The sequence below is a fragment of the Petromyzon marinus genome, chromosome 14 (genome assembly GCF_048934315.1).
Source record: "Petromyzon marinus isolate PM22_M1 ecotype Great Lakes invasive population chromosome 14, UKy_Petmar_22M1.pri1.0, whole genome shotgun sequence".
Taxonomy (NCBI): domain Eukaryota; kingdom Metazoa; phylum Chordata; class Hyperoartia; order Petromyzontiformes; family Petromyzontidae; genus Petromyzon; species Petromyzon marinus.
Window position 1 is genome coordinate 8779286 of NC_133680.1, and position 21185 is coordinate 8800470.

At 47.7% G+C, this 21185-nt stretch overlaps 1 protein-coding gene across 2 annotated transcripts in view; it reads right to left on the minus strand.

Moving 5' to 3' along the window:
* Nucleotides 1-21185, minus strand: part of LOC116942347 (plexin-B1-like) — a 129342-nt gene that overhangs the window by 107868 nt on the left and 289 nt on the right. Inside the window, exon 1 of one of the 2 annotated variants that reach the window (XM_032954135.2) lies at nucleotides 20624-21179. The exons of the other annotated variant lie outside the window; for it this stretch is intronic. Coding sequence (XP_032810026.2) covers nucleotides 20624-20649 — 26 coding nt within the window. The 5' untranslated portion in view covers nucleotides 20650-21179. Of the gene's footprint in view, nucleotides 1-20623; nucleotides 21180-21185 lie in introns of those variants that run through there. 2 annotated transcript variants of the gene reach the window in all.

Sequence of the window (21185 nt, forward strand, 5' to 3'; positions counted from 1 at the left end):
GCAGCGTGCCAACCGCTAGCCCGAACAGTCTGTCAAGGCCATACTGGGGACCTCTGTCTTATGATTAAAGCACGTACACACGCACGCGCGCGCGTGTTTCGAACACCGAGAACATCCACTGCGGGCTCGGACGAGACAGAAAAACACTCGAACGTTTCAAAACAAACCCTGTAAAACAGTTTCTTCCCAAGAGCAGGGCGCCATCGCGAGCGCCGGCGCGAGGTGCGTGCGCCGCACGATAACACAAGCCGCTGGCACGGCGCGCGGGCGTGGAAAAACAACGATTTGAAAACGCAGCGGCGTTCAGCTCCTCGCCTCCGACCCAGAGCGCATGATGGGAGAGCCGCGGCCGATCAGTGGGGGCCACACGTCGGCAGCCTTTGTTCCTCGGCACGATCGCGCGCCGATGTTCGCCCGAAACGATGCCGAGTCGGCGGGTTTTATTCACTCCGCTTTGCGCGCACAACTCGCCGGAGGCGGCGGTGAATCGCAGGCCGTGCCGCACATTCCGAGTACTTGCGTGGCGGTGATATAGACACCTCGTAAGAGAGACCTCGTGGTCACGGAGGACTATTTACCTGGTTATAAATAAGGTGAAGTCAAAGCGATGATTCTGCTCAAATGAGCACCGAGGCTGGCTACGGTCAGCTCCGGTTTACCAACCCCGAGCCGGTGGTGTAATGTCCACATTCCTTTGTCAGGGGCGAGTCTATGAAATAGAGCGACCACCGTTGACTTCGTCACAAAGCGGGGTGCTAATTTTGTCGACCGCCAAGGGGCAATGGACCGATTCAAACCTCAACCAGAATTTGAACTCGTAACACTCTAACACAATTGTTGTTCCCGAGGACGAAGTGTTGTTTTTTTAATTGCTTATGCCTAAAAAGTATAGAAAATGGATATTATATTATTCCCCACAAACTTTGCTTTTTGTGACCAGGACTTTATGTGAACGAAAGAAACAAATGCACACCACGTTTTCTCATTGAAAATAAGTCAATTTCAAAATATCACTGTCCTACACACAAAAGCAAAGTTGTGGGGAATAATAGCTATTTTTTGTACTTTTGAGGCATAAGCAATTCGGACGTAACACTTACTACCCAGGAATCCTCTCCTGCGATCCGCTTGCCCCACCCCCCAACTGGCACGGTTTGAATGTTGTAATTAGAGGCCTTCTTCTATCCGTCTGTCTTCTCTTGGCGTGTTTCAGCAATGTCTCGTGTGTATTTGGAAGCCGACAGTATTGTATTATTCTTTTTTTAATCAGACTGTACTTTAATTAAATAAGTCCGCTAGCTTATTTAACGAGGTAAGATCCCACCGAGATTCATTATCCCCTTCACAGCAAAAAAAAACAGTTACCAGGGCAATCGCAGTTACAAGGAGGCAATTTCTTTTAATTGCAATGTATTTCTGAGAAATGTTCCACTCTGGGGTTTGGGTTACGACGCTCGAGTATGGATGGCCTACATCATCGAAGGGTGATATCACGGAGACATTAACGTCCGAGTTATAACGGATGAAGTTCCTCGGCAATTCCCAGCAGGAATAAGTGGGGTGGCTGTTGCCTCTGTGGAATTAATTGACCTGTCGGCTCTGTGGAAACTGGCTCAGTGATTCGCATGCTGACCAACACCAGCCTCTTCATCCGTAAAAAATAAATCAGAGGCCACCTTGTATAACCTTGGTAAGTATCGTCGTCGACGAGTCGTCCGTTACTTTACATCTCCGCGGTATTTAGCATCTATGACACCTCATTTGAGGTGGGGGGGGGGCGGTGGCACAGTGGTTAGCACACTCTGCTATAAGCATGGCGACCCTGAGTTTGATTCCAAGATCGGTCGCCGATGAGTCCTGCCCTCACCCTTACCACCCACTTCATCACCCCGTACTGACCCAGTGTCGGACAGTGTGGTCAAACAACCCCCGTGACCGACACGGCATCATCCAGCGGTGGATTGCCAATAGGGTGAAAATAATGTTTCAATATATAATTTTATATTTCCTTCAGCCAAGCATGGATGCAAATTCTGAAGTTAAAATGAAATGCACATTTTGCCCTTTACTTTTTGCATGCTATTAGATCCGAATTTCATTGGAATTTTCCAATGGTGTTTGTGTGTGTATGCATATATAGATTTCGAATTCGCTATTTCAATATTCTGCACTTGCTTTCACCTTGGTCACCCTTAAAAACAAATTATTTCCTGGTCCCAATTGGCTCAATACAGTAATAATGTAAGGTCCCTTTGGCAATCCACTGCTGGATGGAGGCCTCCCCGATCATGTGGGTTATGGGGGGGTTTGACCGCACTTCACCAAGCTAGTCACAGCGTGTCGGAGAGACCAAGAAGCATTTCGGTTATCACTTACCATGGATATTAGCCATAGGCCAGAATCAAACTCAGGTCGCTTGGTTCATAGTGCAGTGAGTATCCATTTCACCAGCACTCCACCTCCTCCAATGGACTTTGAAATAATAACGATCATTTACAGCCCCTTGCCAATCTACTGTTGGATGAAACCTTCACAAAGCTCTTATCCAGTGATATAATCGATGGTCTAATATTTCTACTACAGGACTACAAAGGCGGATCAAGTTGTGTGCTGGCGCAGTGATCAATGCAAGCATGGATTCAGAGTGGCAAAGGAGCAATTAACTTCAATGGAAAGATTATATCGTTAATGGATCGGCCCGTTTGAGATGGGTCACTTGGGATCATGGTATTGAGACTTGCGCTCTGGCCCCAAGTGCTCTAAAAGCCTGCATGGCACCCCAGCGCCCGTGAATGGAGACCCGCTCTGCAGATAAACACGACAGCGGAACCGAGCCATCGACACAATCGGGAGTTGGGGCCCGAGAGGCACAAACGTAAGAAATGTTTGCGGATGCCACACGCTGGCAGTGGTGCATACGCACAAAGAACAAAAATGCAACACCGGCTGCCTCTCAACGCAATCACGCCGATCCATCTGGGTGGGAATGCCTCCACCATAGATCCATCTATGCACTAAAAAACAGGGCCATTGCCCCGATATGTCAATGCTTACTATTTTTATTTTTCCTTTCATGACAGCGTTATTGACGAATGTGTTAAGTTTTTACACAATGAGCGGAAGTCACATAATAGCGCCGCAGCTCTTACTTTATTCACGGCCTTTTTGTCAATTCACTGCTGAATTAAGAATGCTTCACACCTCGGCTTTTGAAGTAGATTTGAGCAAGAATGGCGTACGTGGAAAAGTTTCGACTCGTGAATGTCTGTAGAAAACGACCGTTATGCCAGGCACGAATACTGCACTGGGTGTGGGCGGTTAATTGGTCAGGGCGGATACACGACGGGCGGATATGCGACGCTGTACTGTACAGTACTGAGACCGCTCCCAGCGTAGGTCGATGCCGTTACGATGCATTCGCTCGACGCACGCACAGCGCCAAGTTAGAACGGGCGGTGCACATTCGACAGAGACCGATAGCCTGCAGTAGACTCACGGACGGAAAACGGAGCCATGCCAAGGAGAGTTTTACGATTAAGTCATGGAAAGTGGCAAGCAGCACTCGGGATGACCTTCCAGGAAATCCTGCGTGAAACACGTGGGCAGCTCTATCCCCATGTCAGAATGTTTTTCTCCGTCAGCCGGGGCCTCCTCTGCTCAGTTAATATCAAGAATCAAAACTAAATATTTCAATGGAGTGCTCTGCCAATAACATATTGTAATCCCAGCGGTATTTGTTTAACAAGCCCGATTTTGCCGACGAAACCCAGAAGGTCAAAACCGGTCCAGCGTTTGCTTGCTTAAACAAATGCTGCTTGATAATCTTGGAGTCTGGAAAGCCAATCAGGCTCGTGGACGAAGCAATTTGTGCTTGTGCTGAGACCGAATGGAGTCTCGACTCTACTGCATGTGCGTTTAACTAAACATAGTATTAACTCGCCTCTCTCATCAAAAATAAACGCTCAAAGATCACGAGCGGTGAAGTTTTTTTCGTTAAAAGATGGGAAGATCCCACTCGCATTTCGCACCTGATAACGTCTCACTCTGTGAACCATAAGAATAGTCGCAAGGTTCATTGCGATAGTTGCAAATGGACGTTATTCATCTGGTCACACAAATGGCACAAATGGGAACATTTTTACTTAACAAAAATTGCCAAGTCACTGCAAACCTAAATCGAGTTTGATATTATGCCATTGATTTCACAACGTCTGCAAATATATTAGTTTACTGGGAAACAACCTGTTGAGTACAAAAATACAGGACTGTGATTCATGTGCTATGGAGAAGGGCCCTTGCCTGAAATGTCGCCTATTCTATATATATATTTAAGGCCAGAGCGTTATTGACTAATGTTTTGATTTGTTGTACAATATCTTCTTCTCAATGCCATAAAAAAAACTTTATTTTTGTATATGACATGGCATCTTAGCCCTTGCAAATGTGGGAGGAAATATGGGTGTCCAAAGATAACTCGCGCACAAAGAGCAGCAGCATTTACACTCGCTTCATATCTAACAAGCGGGTAATAGATTATATATATTGTACCGTGTACATAGCGCTGCATTTGTGTGTACTATACATTCATTCAGGGGGAGTAGTGGTTTGCACCCTGTACTACAGACAAGGAAACCCGTCCAAAGCCAGCGTCGGTGACAATGGAGTGAGACATTTTCGTGGGCCTCCCTTGGTCCGACTCCAGCCTTTAAAAGGTGCAGCACCTGGTGCAGTCAACTCTGGCAATGGAGATAGAAAGGTGGCTGGGTGTGGTTTTGACGACCCCACCCCTTTTGTGCGCCATGCAGGCCGCTCGTTAGGTGCCGACACAGCCTTTTATGGCTACGGGGGTGTACGGTGGGCACGCTTCGTCTTTGTATGTTCACAAACAATAATACGATTTATAACAGGATATCTGCGGAACAAAATTGTGGCCTGCTCCCAAGCGAATGCACAAAAGGAGATTATGTTCTTTAGAAATGCCAAGTAAAAAAAATAACACGGTAAGTAACACACTCCCACAGACACCGCTGATCCAAGGGCCCCCATTTAACCCTGGGTGAAAATCATGACTCTAATTAAGTAGCGCTTGCTGGAGCCAAATAAGACAAGATAAAAATTGGCGCATCGCCCTTGTTTCAACACCACGGTCCGTCTCGTGAGAGAAGCCCTGCGAAAACGAAGTTCAAAGGAGAGAACGCGAAAAAGCCTTGCTTCACATCAGGGCGGTCCACACTTCGTGCGCCTGGATTACTTTGATGAGCAGGCTCTCGGTGATTGGCAACGCTGCCGTGTCATTAGAACGACGAGGCTTTTGCCATCCCTTCAAGCGTGGGGGGGGGGGGCTGCCTTATGAACCAGTCCATCGACTTTCCTTCACCACAGCCCACAGCAGTCTCTTTCCAGCCCCCACAATGGAGCCCCGGGGACTGACAAGCCAAGGCACGTCTGTATTAAAAAAAAAACATTACAAAAATACGAACATCTGCACTGTGAGAACAAAATCGAAAATCCCCGATCGTCTGCCAGAGGCAGCAAAGCACTGCTCACTCCCATTCCTCATTCTTTCGCCATCTCTCCTCAACTGCAGTCCCCCTTGAATTGTGTTTTCCTCTCTGGATCCATGATTTGCCTACCATGTGGCTTGTTCCACCTCCTCTTGCCTTCATCTTTCAAGCAACTGATCCAATAAGCAGCTACCTCGGTTGCCGTTTGACCTCCCCCTACACGCTCCCAAACTATAAACATTCCCCCTCTCGCCCGCTCTCTCTAACCTTGGTCTCTGTGTCTCGTATTATCTCTCTAACCTTGGTCTCTGTGTCTCGTATTATCTCTCTAACCTTAGTCTCTGTGTCTCGTATTCTCTCTAACCTTGGTCTCTGTGTCTCGTATTATCCCAAGACTGCCTTAAAACATATGTAGGGCCCCCCACTCGAGCTAACAAAATGTTCCGGCTGCCTCTTGAAGAGTTTGTGTCGATGCGACCAGTGGACACAAGTCCCAGGGAGCGTAAACCATAAGTTTGACTACGGGGGTCAAATGCAGAAAGAAAACCACGTTCATAAATTTTGCGACAGCAAAAAAACAACGCTGGTAAATAACTGGCAAGCAAAAAAAGTCGTAATTTTCGGCAAGCAAAAAAAGTCGTAATTTTCGGCAACAAAACTTTTCGAATGCCAAATCCGGTATCGTTTTTTTGGCTTCTCTACATCCCCCGGGTCCCCTAAGGGAATGGTATTTGCTGCAGCGCTGCTACGACTCGATATCCCCCTCCGCGTGCCGGAACTGACACCAATTCCATTGCTCCATTCCATTTCCGCTCTCTCTCGATCTCTTGGCTTCTCGCCTTCTCTCCGCGTCTTTCACCGTCCTACTCCTGCTTTCTCCACTCCTTTCCATCCCCCACTCTCCTTCCTTATGCTCCCCCTCCCCCCACGCCATTTCCTGCCATCGTGATGTTCAGCCGGAGCCAGGACGTTATTTTCCCTCTCAGCAGACGCGCAAAACAGCACAGCGTGCCCATAGCACATTCTCATGCGCGGACTCCGCGCAGTGCAGACGCAACATAAACAAGCGTGACAGCAAACAGCTGCACGCGCCGTGCACGCAAAGCTCCGATAACTCATGTGGATTTCTTTCTTTTTTTCACCGAAGCAAACGCCGAAAAAAAATGTCTCTCGAAAACATGTGTTTTCCTTTGTTGTGTCATCATCTCATATCAATCTTTCGACGGGGTTATTTTTTTTGTGCGAACCGTTTTATCACGGAAGGAAAATGGCCCAACACCAAATCTGTCGAACACCAAACGAACGGATATTCAAATTCCTCAAATTCCTCAAATTTTGGTTACGGAAGCACTCCACTTGTCCATAAACCATGTGGGGTATCAATACCGCAAATCCTATCATCCACGAGGTTAGCTGCAAAGGTCACTCCACTTATCCGCAGGGGGGGGGGGGGGAATGTGCGGATGGTAAAGCTAAATTTGCCACACAACTCGTCTTTATCCAGAAAGATGTTGTGGATAATTAGGAAGCTCCACAATGCAGGATGAGGGACAAAAAAATGCAGTTGACAGGAATAAGGCCGCAAATAATAGGTGTTGTTTGCACGGGCCTTGCTGGTGGGAGGCATTGTGGGTAAATTGTGGGTAAATTTGAGGATAAGAGCAGTTCTCCTCTACAATGTTTCCTCGGTTTTTTTCCCCCTCCTCTTCAGTTTTCGTCTCTCGAGAGTCACCCCGACACCAATTTAAGTGTCACAGCCACGGGTTTAGGGGTCGTGAGCCGGGGCCCTTTACAACGAGCACCACATGGCTCGCTCTAGCAGGAATGCGCTCCCATCAGCCCTCGCAAGAGTCCAAAAGCTGTAGATGTTTGCGCTCGCCACATGGGCTACACACAGAGAGACGAGCAGCACTCTCTCGAATTGAGGTCAGGGTTCAATGCATAAAAAGCCACCATGTGGGGAGAAACTGTTAAATTAACACGCATTCACACAGTCCTCTCACACACGCACACATTTGCGTTATTATTAACCAGGTGAGTGCACTCCGAGATTCGCCGTCGCCTTTGTGAGGAGACACTCGTATAGCTACCCAGAGCTATTGTTGCAGGGGAGCGGCGGTGCAGTGGCTAGTGCACTGAACTATGAGCCGTTTGGCCTGGTGGTTTGGTTTCCGTCAACGGTTAACACCAGTGGCGGAGTGATATCTGAGCCAGTTCTGGGCCCCCCTCCCTCATGCCAACCTGCACAGTGAAAAAGAGCTGTATAGCTCAGTGGATTCCCCCAGTATAAATAAATATTCTGACTCTGAAATATCATCAAACAACCCCCATGATCGACACAGTGTGGGGAGGTCTTCTATTCAGTGGTGGATTGGCAAAGAGTTGCCAAATATTATCTCTATATCCTGCTACAATTGTACACTTTCAAACAACATGCGAGAATGTGTAAAAATCGCACAGACTTTGCGTGCATTTTGCAAAAACCATCAGAATTTTCTGAAAAAGTGCATTGTGGATTTTTTTGTCATCGGTCATCATCAAAATTTTTTGGGTGAAAATGAAACCAACTGATGAGCAGCAGTGATGCAGTGATAGACAACTGTGGACCGGTCTTGTCCTCAACAATAATTATCAGCACAGTGGCCCGTCACCGATGCTCACTGCCCTAAAGTCTGCCTCTGGGAACCGTGCGTGCGCGCGTGTGTGTGGAGTGCCCTCATCCACACTAAGGGAACCAATTAGGTTGGCTAATGCCCGCAATTACAGAGTCGATAATTACACAATTTACTTGTGGGCAATTTTCAAATACTGCACGAGGTTTCACCTACGCTCATCCCAATACAGCGCATTACATCAGAGCGCTCCATGCCAACGTTCGAGCCAATGCACTTTGATAAACGCCAGCAGAAACCCGAGGCATTTGCAAGAACAGAATCGTCAAGATCGACTTCGAATGAACACAGCGCGTGGTCCGGCTTTGGGCCGCGCCTCGTTCGACGCGACGTCAGACGTTTCACTCCCGGGCGCTGGGAGCTTCTTCAGCACCTGGAAGCGAAAAGTCGGACGCGATTGCCGAACCACGCGGAGGGACGACCAGACGGGCACGTCGGAGAGCTTCGTGGCGACAACAACCACCGCAAAAAAAAAACCTACCCAGTCACTTGTGAACACGCGCAATGTGTGCACAGAGATTACCCATCTTCTTTTACGTCAAACAATACAGCCGCGGACGGAACAAAATGCGCCCATCATCATTAGTTAGGGTCCAAAACGCCAGTGGTTACACACATTAGTGTCATTTACCTTTGTGATTAATTGACAAAGGAATAAAAAGCACAATAATGTCGCGTGATTATGGGTGGAGCTTTGAAACCAGCCTCTTGGGTTCGGTTCCCAGCCATCGCTAACAACAGCGATGAGTGACGTCTAAACCAACCCTTGGGATATAACAACCGCTCCTGCACCCAAACCACATTCAAAAACGTGATCAATTATGGTCAAACCCTCACCCCACCCAACCGCTGCCCTCCAACGATGATCGAGACGACATGGGAAGGCCCTCATCCCGCAGTGGGCTCGAGAAAGGGCTGCACATTATTTATAAACACGTTCATATCCAGTACTGTGGTGTAAAAACAGTTACAGGTGTACGCACAGCCCCCAAAACAACGGTTTTGTGCAAGGTGGTCACCCACCAAGCAGGCCCCATACACCCTGCTTGGCCTCCTTGGATCCGATTCAATCAGCAGGCACATTCCTCGTGGTTTCGTCACAGGCTGAATGAGACGTAACGGATGTTAAACGTGGCCACGGAGGAGGTACCGATGCGTCTCACAACTCGCATAGACTACGGTACACGCCCTGAGCCAGGAAGGAGGTTCACATCCAGGGTGGCTTCACAAACGCACGAACAGGCTTGGCGGTCGCGGCATGGCACTTCACCGAGCCGGTCGCCACACGGCCGCGATATTAATTCGGAGCGATACCTTGGCAAAGTGCCCGCTGGAATTAAACAAGCGGTGACGAGATCCCTACAGCAGCAATGCGCGGGCACAGTAAATCACCAGCAACTGCTGGTGCACTTTTGCACAGGTGAGCTCATGGATGAGACGGAGCCACAACCCCTTTCCCCCCCGCAGCCCATCCCATGTGTTGAGGAATCATCCACAGCGATTCCACTCCATGCCCCCAAGGGCGGACGTTCAAACGTAAATAAAAACAGGAGCTGCCACCTCGCTGCCGTAAAGATACCCACGCGTCCCCCACACGTCCCCCACGCGTCCCAGCGGCTCCAGAAAAAACTGTGCTGTCGTCCCAAAGCACGAGAGAAAAAAATCAGGCTTTTGTCCTGCACTGAAAATGGTCCGACCAATATGCTCGGCTCACGATATGTGCACAGCGCAGGGCTACCACAGTAGTGGCCACAGCTTGCAGAGGGACAAGCTGTAGGCGGGGTCAAAGTCAGATAGACCCAAGGGCACTTGTTGAGTGGACGTACTAGCGAGTGAATGGGCGTGGCTATGTCTAGTTGGGCGTGGCTGGAGGGGGCTGACCGCTCATCGCGTGTCCAGGTTGTAGAGCCTCCCGGAAATTCGCTACCTTTGGCGGGTGTGAGCGGACCCTCCTGAAGACGTGGTGCGATGGCACAATGCATACATAACAACAAAAGGGATAACCCCATGTAGCCCTCAGCGAGCACCTATTAAGGACGACAGTGCACAAGGAGCAGGACAGGTATTATGGCCAGCACCATACGCTGCCGTCTTTGTCTTCCCGGTGCCGATGTTTGCACACAGAACGAAGTACTTGCTTAAGGTTTAAGTCAGTGTTGGAGAAGGCCTGGAAAGTTTCAGATACAACCTCGTCACCAATAGCTGTGGCCAGGAATTCCACTCAAGTCACAGGGTTCGCAACAGAATGTGCTAACCACTGCACCATCAACACCCCCCCCCCCCAACACACACATCCCTGCTCTTACATCAGAACAAATGTGTATATTTCAACCCTTTGTACAAAGCTTGTTTGAAATGTAATTGGAGTATGACCACTATGGTTATGCAAATGAACAAAGTGTGTACATGTATACAAATGGATTAACAAGCACATTTTCACATCACACACTGAATACATACAGTGTGTATATATACACACACACAAACCAAAACAGAGGTCCCACACAAACCCTACATACACAGACTAACAGTCTCTTTTCGACTGCTAGTCTGTGTATATGTGATAGCATATATGGAATCACACACGGCCACCTTTGGCTCCCAAGTGGTTATGCTTACACATCGCAACCAGGTAATAATTTAAGGCCAAGTCGAAAGAGAGGAAACCTAGGACCGGTTCCGATATTCATCGTTGATGTTGGCCATGGGCGAGACCCAAACTCGGGTCGCTGGGTTTGTAGCGCAATGGACTCCTCACTGCTCCACCACACAGAGACACACAGAGACAGGTTCCGCAGATATTCTAAATAGGCTGTTGGGCTGAGTGACATCAGCGAATGCCCCTTCCTCTTCAGGCTGTGAGACCACATGGGAGGGTGGTGGGGCCAGTATCAGTCACGCCAGCTGCCTTCATCTCCCCAATATTGATGTGGATCGTATTGCATGGTGCTGTGTATAATCGCCTGATCAAAACATATTCCCTGCTCAAATGAGCATCGATAATGTTTACATCGCTGAACCAGTGGAGGATATTCCACATTCCCATGGCAGGGGATAGTACAGGATAACTATCGTTGCCTTCTCTATAAAATGGTACCTATTTTAATGACCCCGGAGGGATGATAGGTCAAGTCAAGCCCCCCAACCAAGATTTCAACTCGTAACCTTCCGATCGCGAGCCGCTCGCTCGACCGCTGAGCCACTAGGCTGGACATCTCAGAGGAATGCAGATTATAGACATCAACATCCAATAAACGTTTTGACTTAACGGATTACAATATAGTGCTGTAGCCTACCAATTACAATTGGGATGTATACAGCATCTAAATCAGCAGTTCCCAACACGGATTTTCTTTTTTCACAACACATCTGCACAACTATTAAGAAGACTTTATAAAATGCCAGTAAATGGTTTGTGCCTTTATAATGATGATTTCACAGCACTTAGAGAGGTAGCTTTAATTTATAAAATTTTGTTATTCGTGTATGGTGGCCTGCAACGTTTTTTTGGAGGGTTGACAGTGACGCGAGCGGTTCCAGAAGGTTGAAAAGCGCTGGTCTACATGTAGCCGCGTCTCAAGACACGGAACAGTAAAAGCGGGCAGACTTTTTTTTAGAAAAAAGCAGTTAGTTGCGGTCAGTTAGGCCGTCGCGGTGGCGAGATGTTAACTCCCTCGCCTGGTATGCAGGAGGTCATGGGTTCGAGCTAGACCCGGAATGTCTGTTTATTTGTAGTTTGCATGTTCTCCCCGTGGTCGTGGATTTTTCTCCAGGTCCAACACTATTTCACGCTCCACATTTGGAATCAACATGCGTTTAGATTAGAGTATTTGGCTGCTATACATTTCCACGAAATAGGCCACTTCGTTGAGCTATCAATTGTGGCCTGGTCGCTTCTGAAAAAGTCCCAATAGCCCAGTGGGGGCTTTGCCTGGTAAAATTAAAATAATGAAAAGTCATAGGCAGAGAAACAAAGGAAGGTCCTGGGCCTTGACTTGGAACAGGGGACAAGCATCATTAGACCTCCTTTGCCAGTACCAAAATATAATAATAGGGGTTTTCCACTGTTTTCTGGCAACAAAACTGAAACTTTTTTACAAGGATTCATGTCTGCATTAACCACAATACCTGTAGTCAAAAGGCAAACAAAAAACATACTATGATAATATATGCATTGTCCTTGAAACTGATTGGTCCACACCAAGGGACGGGGGTAAGCAGTCAACAGCACAGATGTCTGGTAGGAGCTCCAGACAATGAGGGTATTGCAGGAAAATAAGCAACCACAAACTGAGCGAAGGGTGACTGAGGGCCACCCTTGCCAGCCTGGGGCTGGAGGACAGATCAACAAATAGATTTTTACAAAAGCAAAGGTGGTCACAACTGTAGCCTCCCATTCTGATTTGTGAAAAACCGACTCCTTTAAAATACAGACGGCGGGGAGATAACCACGCAGTGTAGGCGTCGTGTGTCGACCACAAGGGAACAAAACGAACGGCACGCGGCCTTACAAGCGCAGGACGCGCCGATTGCGACGCTTCGGAACAACAAATAAAACACTCGCGATGTGCGTGCGTTTAAGCAGTATCGGCCAACAACGAACTGCCGTTCAATTAATGTCACGCACATTTTTATGTGATCGCACCGTAAAGTAAATACGTAAACTCGCACGACCCGCTCTTGGGAAAGTGTTCAGTAATGAGCGTTTATGGCCGAATACTGATAGCACAGACACCTCCTCCGCACGGCATAAGAAAAAACCCCAAGCACGCTCCGAAAATCGTTTCCTGGCTTGCATTAAATAGAACTCCGCATGCCGTCTTAAAATTAACGTATTACACATTCACTCAACCAATTCAGACTCGGACTCTTATTATTACAGCTGGTGATTAAGGCGCTCGGAGCTCAGCAGCTCCGTTACAAGCACGACAACAGCCAAAGACCGTCAGCAGGGGTGGCAGCTGCAGCACGTGGCAATGCCGTAGAGTTACAGAGTTAAATAGAGACTCCTAAACACAGACTTTATTTCAGCTGGTAAGCCCAATTGAGCTCATCGGCTCTTACAAGGAGGACCTCAACCCCAAGACCACTGGCAGTGGGCAGCAGGGTGGGAAGCGTGCAAACTAACGAGAGCTAAAAACAAAATGTATTGGCAGTAAACAGACGTCGGAACTTACTGCAAACAGGATCAATAATAAACAGATCAAAAAGAGGGTAAAAAATCCCATTTCAGACATATGTAGATAAACAATATAAAGAGCCTCAGACGTAATGTAGCTTTTATAATTGTCACAATTAAGCAAACCTTCCCACGCAAACTTGAGTCTCGGCCAAAGTTAAAACGTAGGCTGTCATGTGGAAATAAGTGCCTGGGATAGGCTAGTAACCTTTTCTGTATTCTAGCAATAGATTACATCTTTATAGAATTGTTAACAGCATATAAGTCAATATTGATGTTTGTATGGATATATTGGCTCCTGCCACAGGAATGTGAAATTTAATCAATGGCTTGAGAGCATCAATGCTTGGGACTTGCTATTGAGCTAATTAATGTTGGCGAAAGCCATTCATACGGTAATTTTTACAAGGAAAAATACGTTCTGTATTTCCATGTACGGTTTCACTGAAAAAAAATTGCATTATTAATTTTGGGTCAACAAACCAAGTGTGCTTGCTAAGGTGTCAGAGCAGTCGTACACAGCAACGTGTTATTTACCTACCAACAAGGAAAGACAAAGACAGATCCCCCCCCCCCCCTTCGGGCTACAGAGGCTGCTGGGGTAAGGGATGTTAGCGAGCACCTGCGAGAGTCTGCACGGCACATCGTCGAGGGTGTTGTCACTCACACCACTCCCTGCCACCTTTGTCTCCCCAGTGGGGATATTTAAGCACCGCATAAAGTCAACTATGCTAACTATTTTTTTTTATTTTACCAGGTAAGGCTCGCCGAGGTAGATAGCTATTTTTCAGAAGCGACCTGGCCACAAATGGTAACTGAACGAAGTGGCTTACCAGGTGGAAATGTATAGCAGCCAAGCACAATAAACGCATGTTTCTAAATGTGGAGGGGAAAAACGGAGAAATCAGAGGACCCAGAGAAAAATCCACACGACCACGGGGAGAGACATACAAGCTCCAAAAATACAGGCGTCAAGGGTTGGGATCGAACCCACGATATCCTGTATAGCAGACGAGGTATTTAACATCTCGCCATTGGGGAACCTTCTTCATTGAAAGCCTCTCTGGGAAATCTTGGACCACTTCAGACATTCGCCAACGATGTTGGCCATGAGCAGAAATCAAATCTCAGGTGTCTGCCGTGTTCACCAGTGTCATAACCACTGCACTCGATCCATACAACAAAAGATAAAGATCCCCCGTATAGCCTTAACAGACTTTTGGGGCAAGTGATGTTAGCGAGCACCTATAAAGGCCGGCACGGTACACGAGGGGGTGGGTGGCCAGCACAACGCCCGACCGCCTTTGTCTCCCCAGTGGCGATGTTTACACACCACGCCAGGTACTCATTTGAGGCCGAGTCGACCTAGAGGACCAGTTCATATATTTGTCACCGATGTTGGCCATGAGCAGGAATAGAGTTCCGTTCACCGGGTTCATAGCGTAGCGTGCTAACCACTAGACTACCGCTCCCCACGCACACACAGACTCGCATATTAATGAATTCGCAGATGCTGTAATAGACTAAACACTTGCGCTTAAGGGCTTATTGCTTGGGCAGGAAGCTGTTCATAACGTGCCGACATTGTAAACAGTGTGTCCTGTTGGCATAAATTGTTTTTTGTGACATTTAGTGGGCTCGTGAATGGAGCACGCACAATGAGCACAGATCGGCCCCAAGGTACACGTAGGAGCGTATGGGATTCAGCGTTGAATCATTCAATTACCGTTCGCTTTAGTTCACGGCGTCGCGCTCAACGACGTACATCGTCATGCCCAGCGGGTACGAGAACCCAAAATTAAAATTAAAGCGGGGGAAAAAAAAAAAATTTGTTGAAAAACAGACGGAATCTTACTCATTCTTATCTTTGCCGAGGACATGCAAATTACTGTGCCAAGTGTCATTGTTACCGCGTGTGTATATATATACTGTCAAAACAGAGGTATATTTTAAATGTTTCTACAAAGCGGATAATGTATTGTCATAAATATATTTTGGCATTTTAACTCCAGAACGATATCAACCAGAAGTTCAAACAGACCCGTCTGTCAGCATAGACTTAACAATTGCATTCATTCGTTAAACACGTGTCTATGGGACCCTTCTTGTTCGACCCGAGCTATAAGTGCTCCGAAACTTTCATTGTCTTTGTGCTATTCGCCCTTTGGCGTTCCTCTGGTCCCACACTGGGTGAGACAAAGCCATAAAGAAGGTCGTCTCTGGTGTAGGGCAATCGGTTTCAAAGAAAATGCTTATATATATAATTATATCAGAGCTATTGTTTGTTTGCATGTTTTGCCACGAGTGCGCGTGGTTCATGCAGACTTGATGCCTTGCAAAAGGTTTATCTATTGTGTGTTCGAAAATCTATAGCGCCCGTTTTACTGCCCGGAAGGGTATACACCCTATTCTTATCGTTATTCAGTCGATAGCAAGACGGTTAACGAAACCTATGGATTCAAGATGCATTGAATGGCTTCATCAACTCGCAGTGACACGGTGAAAAAACCTCCGACGACCCAGCAGTTGATGAACAAAAGGGCTGCATGTGTACGCTCAACTGTCCGCAGCCGAGGTGTGGAATATATTTCCATGAGAAATTAAGCCCTGCAATGTGCATATACTTAAGACGAACTCGTCAAGGGCAGAAGGGCTGCCCGATTAATCACACACACAAAGGCATCCCACGCCACCCACCACTTAACCCACCACACCACTTAACCACATCCGCGATAGCCACAACACCAGCATAGCGCCCAGTCACTCACTGTACCATGTCCTGACGGTTTATTTATCAAATTCCATTCGCATGCTGCAGCGTCTCCGTGCTCACCATAATTCGAAGTGACTCACATGTATAAAAATGAGCTCTTTTGTCATGCCCATATTGCGTAGGCAAATTAACAAAAATTTTCACCAAGGGGACCTGCTGCTGTTTTGATTTTTGAAACAGCAAGTTTGCTTATTCAGAACTATATTTAAAAAAAAAACTTTAAAGAGTAGGCAGCGTTGAGCACCCTAGTGGAACCGTTCATAGCACTTGTGCTCTACTTGCCAACTTTGATGTTCTATGAAGAAAGTAAATGCAGTAAAAGACCTACACATGCATAGTCCTGTACGGTAAATAAAAAAAATGTGGTAATAACATTTATAAGTGACTATACCATTACAGATAACACAAATAATAATAACAGCAATTATTTGTTTTAGATGTTTCGCCCTTTACACCGTGGCATCTAAAGAGTGCTCCACATTACGTCTCAAACATGTTAAAGGGCACCCCGAGTGGCAGCTGTCCCTGTGGGCACAGCAGGCCTTGAAACGGGGGGGGCGATGATTGCTGCTGTGTATAAACCCAATCGAGTTATTTGCAGATCATAAAACAGGCTTTACCCTTTCTGGCATAAACACAGGTGGTGTTAAGATGCCCAAAACACCAAACAGACAACTATTGCAAGGCATCAATTCAGCATGAAACACGACACATGCTTGGCGGTAAAATATGCAAACAAAATATTATTTTATAATGCATGCATTGTCCTTGAAACTGAATGGCCTTTTATAGCGTTGTCTCATCAGTGCTCGAAACCAAAGGCCAACCAAAAGGTGAGCATCTTGCTACAGTATTTGGGAAAAAAAGGGTCCCTTTAGAAATTTGCCGATCGTTTTCTGAATTTGGGACATTTTGACCCCCGACGCTTGCACACAAAGGCCCACTCGATTTGAATGACGACAGGGAATGTTTAATCTCCACTGTGAAGCAGACGGCGCGAATTTTAGGTTCATTACACCCGCGGCATTAACCAGATAGGTGCAATATCATCAGGTATGTTCAAACCACTGCCGGATGAAGACCTTTCCCCACGCCGTCACCAATCCTTTCGGACTCTGCGATGCCAAAACCGATCTCGCTCTCCTCTTTCATACGAACAGATCTCGTCGCCCCATTTGCGATGGGCATCCTCCCCTCCTCTCAGGAGCGTTCCCCTCCTTGGACCACCATTCCATCACCAGTCTCGTCTATCTGCCATCATTCCTTCTGGCGCAGGTTGGTCGGCAACCTGCAGCCTAGCAGCCGCACGCGGCTCTTCACGGACCGCATCGAGACGTAATGCACGTCTGTGTATACATTCACATGCATTGCAGCTCTTGAAATATTGAGTTCTGTACCGAATTCGAAAAAAAATGGGCTAGTCTTGTTATTTTGATTGGAGACCCCCGTTCTAGCAGATGCATCATTCTCCAAGCCCACTTTACTTTCTTTAACAGTTAACGCGATGTCTCCGACTTGCATTTGTTCGACGATCCGCGCGTTTCTCTTCCCCGTCAATGTAATTCCAAGCAAGCACCTCCCTTGGGTGCTTAATTCGCACCTCGCAGTTTTTCTCGATTTTCTTTTTAATCGAACGTGAATCGAAAAAGCGATGCGACACCGACGCCCGTACAAGGTTGCTCAAATTACCCACGCCACAGCAGGCCCCCGCCCCCCCCCCGTATTGTTACACACACATACACACGCGCCACATTTGGATTATACGGAACCTTATTGAACGGAACAAAGTGGTCTTCAAAGTCCAGCTCGTTGCTCATTGCTCAAATAAATAGGTGCGGAAAGCCAGCATTATCTAAGCAATGCATCACCCGGTGATAAATACGTGCCACAGCAATGTCAACAGTGACAGGGGGTGGCAGAGGCAGGTCAGCCAAAGACCACTTTGCAAACAGCTTAAGCCATTCAGTCATCATGCAGCCATAAATACGAGTGTCTGCAAAAAAACACAAAAGATGTCATTTTCTCACTCTCCGTCATTGTCGTCTGACACCAAAGCATGGGCGAAAATGAGCGGATGCCGAATGTTTCACGTGCGTGGCCCTAAATTTAGGGCGGCAGTAACCCAAGGCGGTGTGGTTAGCAGAGGTCACCGGTTAGATTCGATCTCCCGGCACGGCAGCTAAAACTATTGAGCATGTTTCTTAAATGCTCACCCCCACCCTCTCCCTCCCCCAACTCCGATCGCCCCTATGTCCACCCAGAAGAATAAATGAGTACACCACTGCAAAGTTTATCGGCAGGTCGTTATGTGGTGGGGGTAGAGTGTGAGTACTCCCATCTATCCTAAGTACGTCTAACCAGCGTGGAAGAGTAAGGCAGAAGCTATCCTCTGCAGGAGGGCTCTCTGGACCTCTGCCTGTAGTGGACGCCCCTCCTGTAGCAGGGGCTTGAGGCAAGCAATTTGCAGGGCTGCACCATTACCCATAACGAATGGTCAACGCTGACCTTGCTGTGTGTGGATTGCGTTCCCAGCTTCTCACACTTCCCACTTTCGGAAGCCCCTGAATTTTATTTTAGAAGACGTCTTTTCACACACCACACGCAGCAGGTACTACCGTGTGTGCGTGCCGTCTGTGGGGAGCGGTAGTGTAGCGGTCCGCGTGCTGCACTACCAACCTGGCCACCCGAGTTTCATTCCCGCTCACGGCCAACAGTGACGATTATCTGAACCGGTCCTGGACCTCCCCTAGGTCGACTCAGCCTCAAATGAGTACCTGGTGCGGTGTGTAAACTTCGCCACTAGGGAGACAAAAGCGGCCGGGCGTGGTGCTTGCCACCCACCCTCTCGTGTGCCGTTCCGGCCTTCATAGGTGCTCGCTAACAGCACTTGCCCCAACAGTCTGTTAAGGCCATACGGGGGATCTTTGTCTGCCACCTACTAATGGGAAAGCATTTCAGGAAATTGCATACATCTAGTACAGCCAAAGTATGTATGTTTTTTTTTTACTGCCACAACATATGTACGGTGCAGAATTACACACACGATTCCGTGCGTGTTATGTTGTCCACAGTTCATGAATCCAGCAGAAAACATTAATTTTTGAACAGGGGCAGCTGGCCAACAAAACACACCGTGTCGTCGCAAATAATTGACAATTAAATGTCCAGCCTTTTTTTTCTCTAGAAAAAAATCAGACACACGCGCACACACACACAAACTCGCTCACGGGTGTATCTATGACGCTTCGAGCTGCTTATTTGTGCCGGACTGACGCCACGCGTTTAAATCAAAAAGAACATTGACTCGACTAATACCGATGTCTTTCAAGTTCACCTCGTACACACAAACCACACGTGTAACAAGCCCTTCGTCAATGCGCTGCTGGATGTAGGTTCCCCCACGCAATGCTGTGTCGCGGGAGGTGGGTTGTTTGACCATACTTCACCAAGCTGCTCAGTGCTGGTTTGGGGGTGCAACGGACAACATTCGCCACTGACGTTAGCCGTGACCGCGAATCAAACTCAGGTGTGGCCGGGTTCAGTGCGCCGACAGCCGAGCCACCCCGTGTCCCCAATACCCTGTGTAACGACTCTCCCAAGCGGTTGTTACACGGACATACTGGTCCTCGGCATGGGAACGTGGAACTTCCCACCACCGTTTTATTGGCTGTAAACGGGAAATTTGCTTTGCCCAAATTACTTTCCGACACAGGTAATTGTTTTAACAGCCGAAAATAACGTGCGTATGTGTGTGTGTGTACATATTTACTCAGCTAGGTCTGTACGTCTCAATAACGTCCGATGAGAATCATTCACATTCGATAAAGTGGCTTTCCCTGCTTGCTACCAAACACAGAATTTATTTAGGGTCCTGCTCATGTGAATGAAAATTAACAATTGATACAATACTATTGATGTTCATTAAAAAAACACAAGTCAGTATGAAGGGCATTACGGTATTTCTTGTACAGGTACTACCGGAACATATACGGTCTATACATAACACAGTCCACACACAACATAGTATTATTGTAGTCCACACGTGATAAACATTATCTCTATGAAACAATGGAGATCACGAATGCCGTGTACACCGAATGCACTCTAAGCAAAAGAAGAACGCATCAAGGGTATATCTATACAGCGATGTGAAACTACGATCTCGTGTGCCCGTATACCGTATTGAACGTGCCATTGTTCCCAGTTGTCTAACACAATGGAAGCATCGAGGAGGACTTACATTCGAAGAGATGGAGCAACGAAATCAGCTAAAGTCGTTGTGCAGGTGGCACGGTGGATAACGATTAACATCGTGGGATTGTGAGAGACGGCTACTTGGTGGGGAGGGAGGAAAAGGATGGCCACTTGGTCCAGCAGTGGATGAAGCATGGCTGATGAAAATGATGACGAGCGTGACGGATGTGTATTAAACTTCTTTCGCACCGTACGCACGGCCAAACCCAACGACACAAACACAAAAAACAAAATAACCTACCCGCTGTAAATATTCATCGACCGCATCGAACGTCCGCCAATTCGCGTTAAGTTGTTGCTGAATGCTGCGGTCTAAAAACATTGCGGGCGGACGCGCGAACGTCCGCTAAAAGTTCACGTGGAACGATGAACGCCACCAGAGAGAGAGAGAGGGCAAAGGGGCGCTTTGCTGCGATTCTCCTCCGCTGCCTCGGTTGTTGTGCGCCGAGCCTGGCCATCTGGCAGTCTCGAAGTGCAACAATGGGCACAGTTCCAGCGGCATCATCGGGAGCACCAACGCGCGCACACACACACACAGAGAGAGGTGTCCCGCGCACACTCAACGGCACGCCGCTCCTTAAAGCCGACGCAATTGTTTTAGAGCCGAGCCGGGTGTAAGTAACATCATCGCATCATCCTTAACGTACCGGCCGGATGGAATGCAGCGCAGTGTCGCGAATGTTTGAACCACTTTGTGTGCCGAATAGCTAAGCCCGAAAAACCATCCGTCGCTGCTGGCTTATGGGTCACAACACGCGCACAAGTCCACGGGACGGCAGACACGCACGCACACGATCCACGGG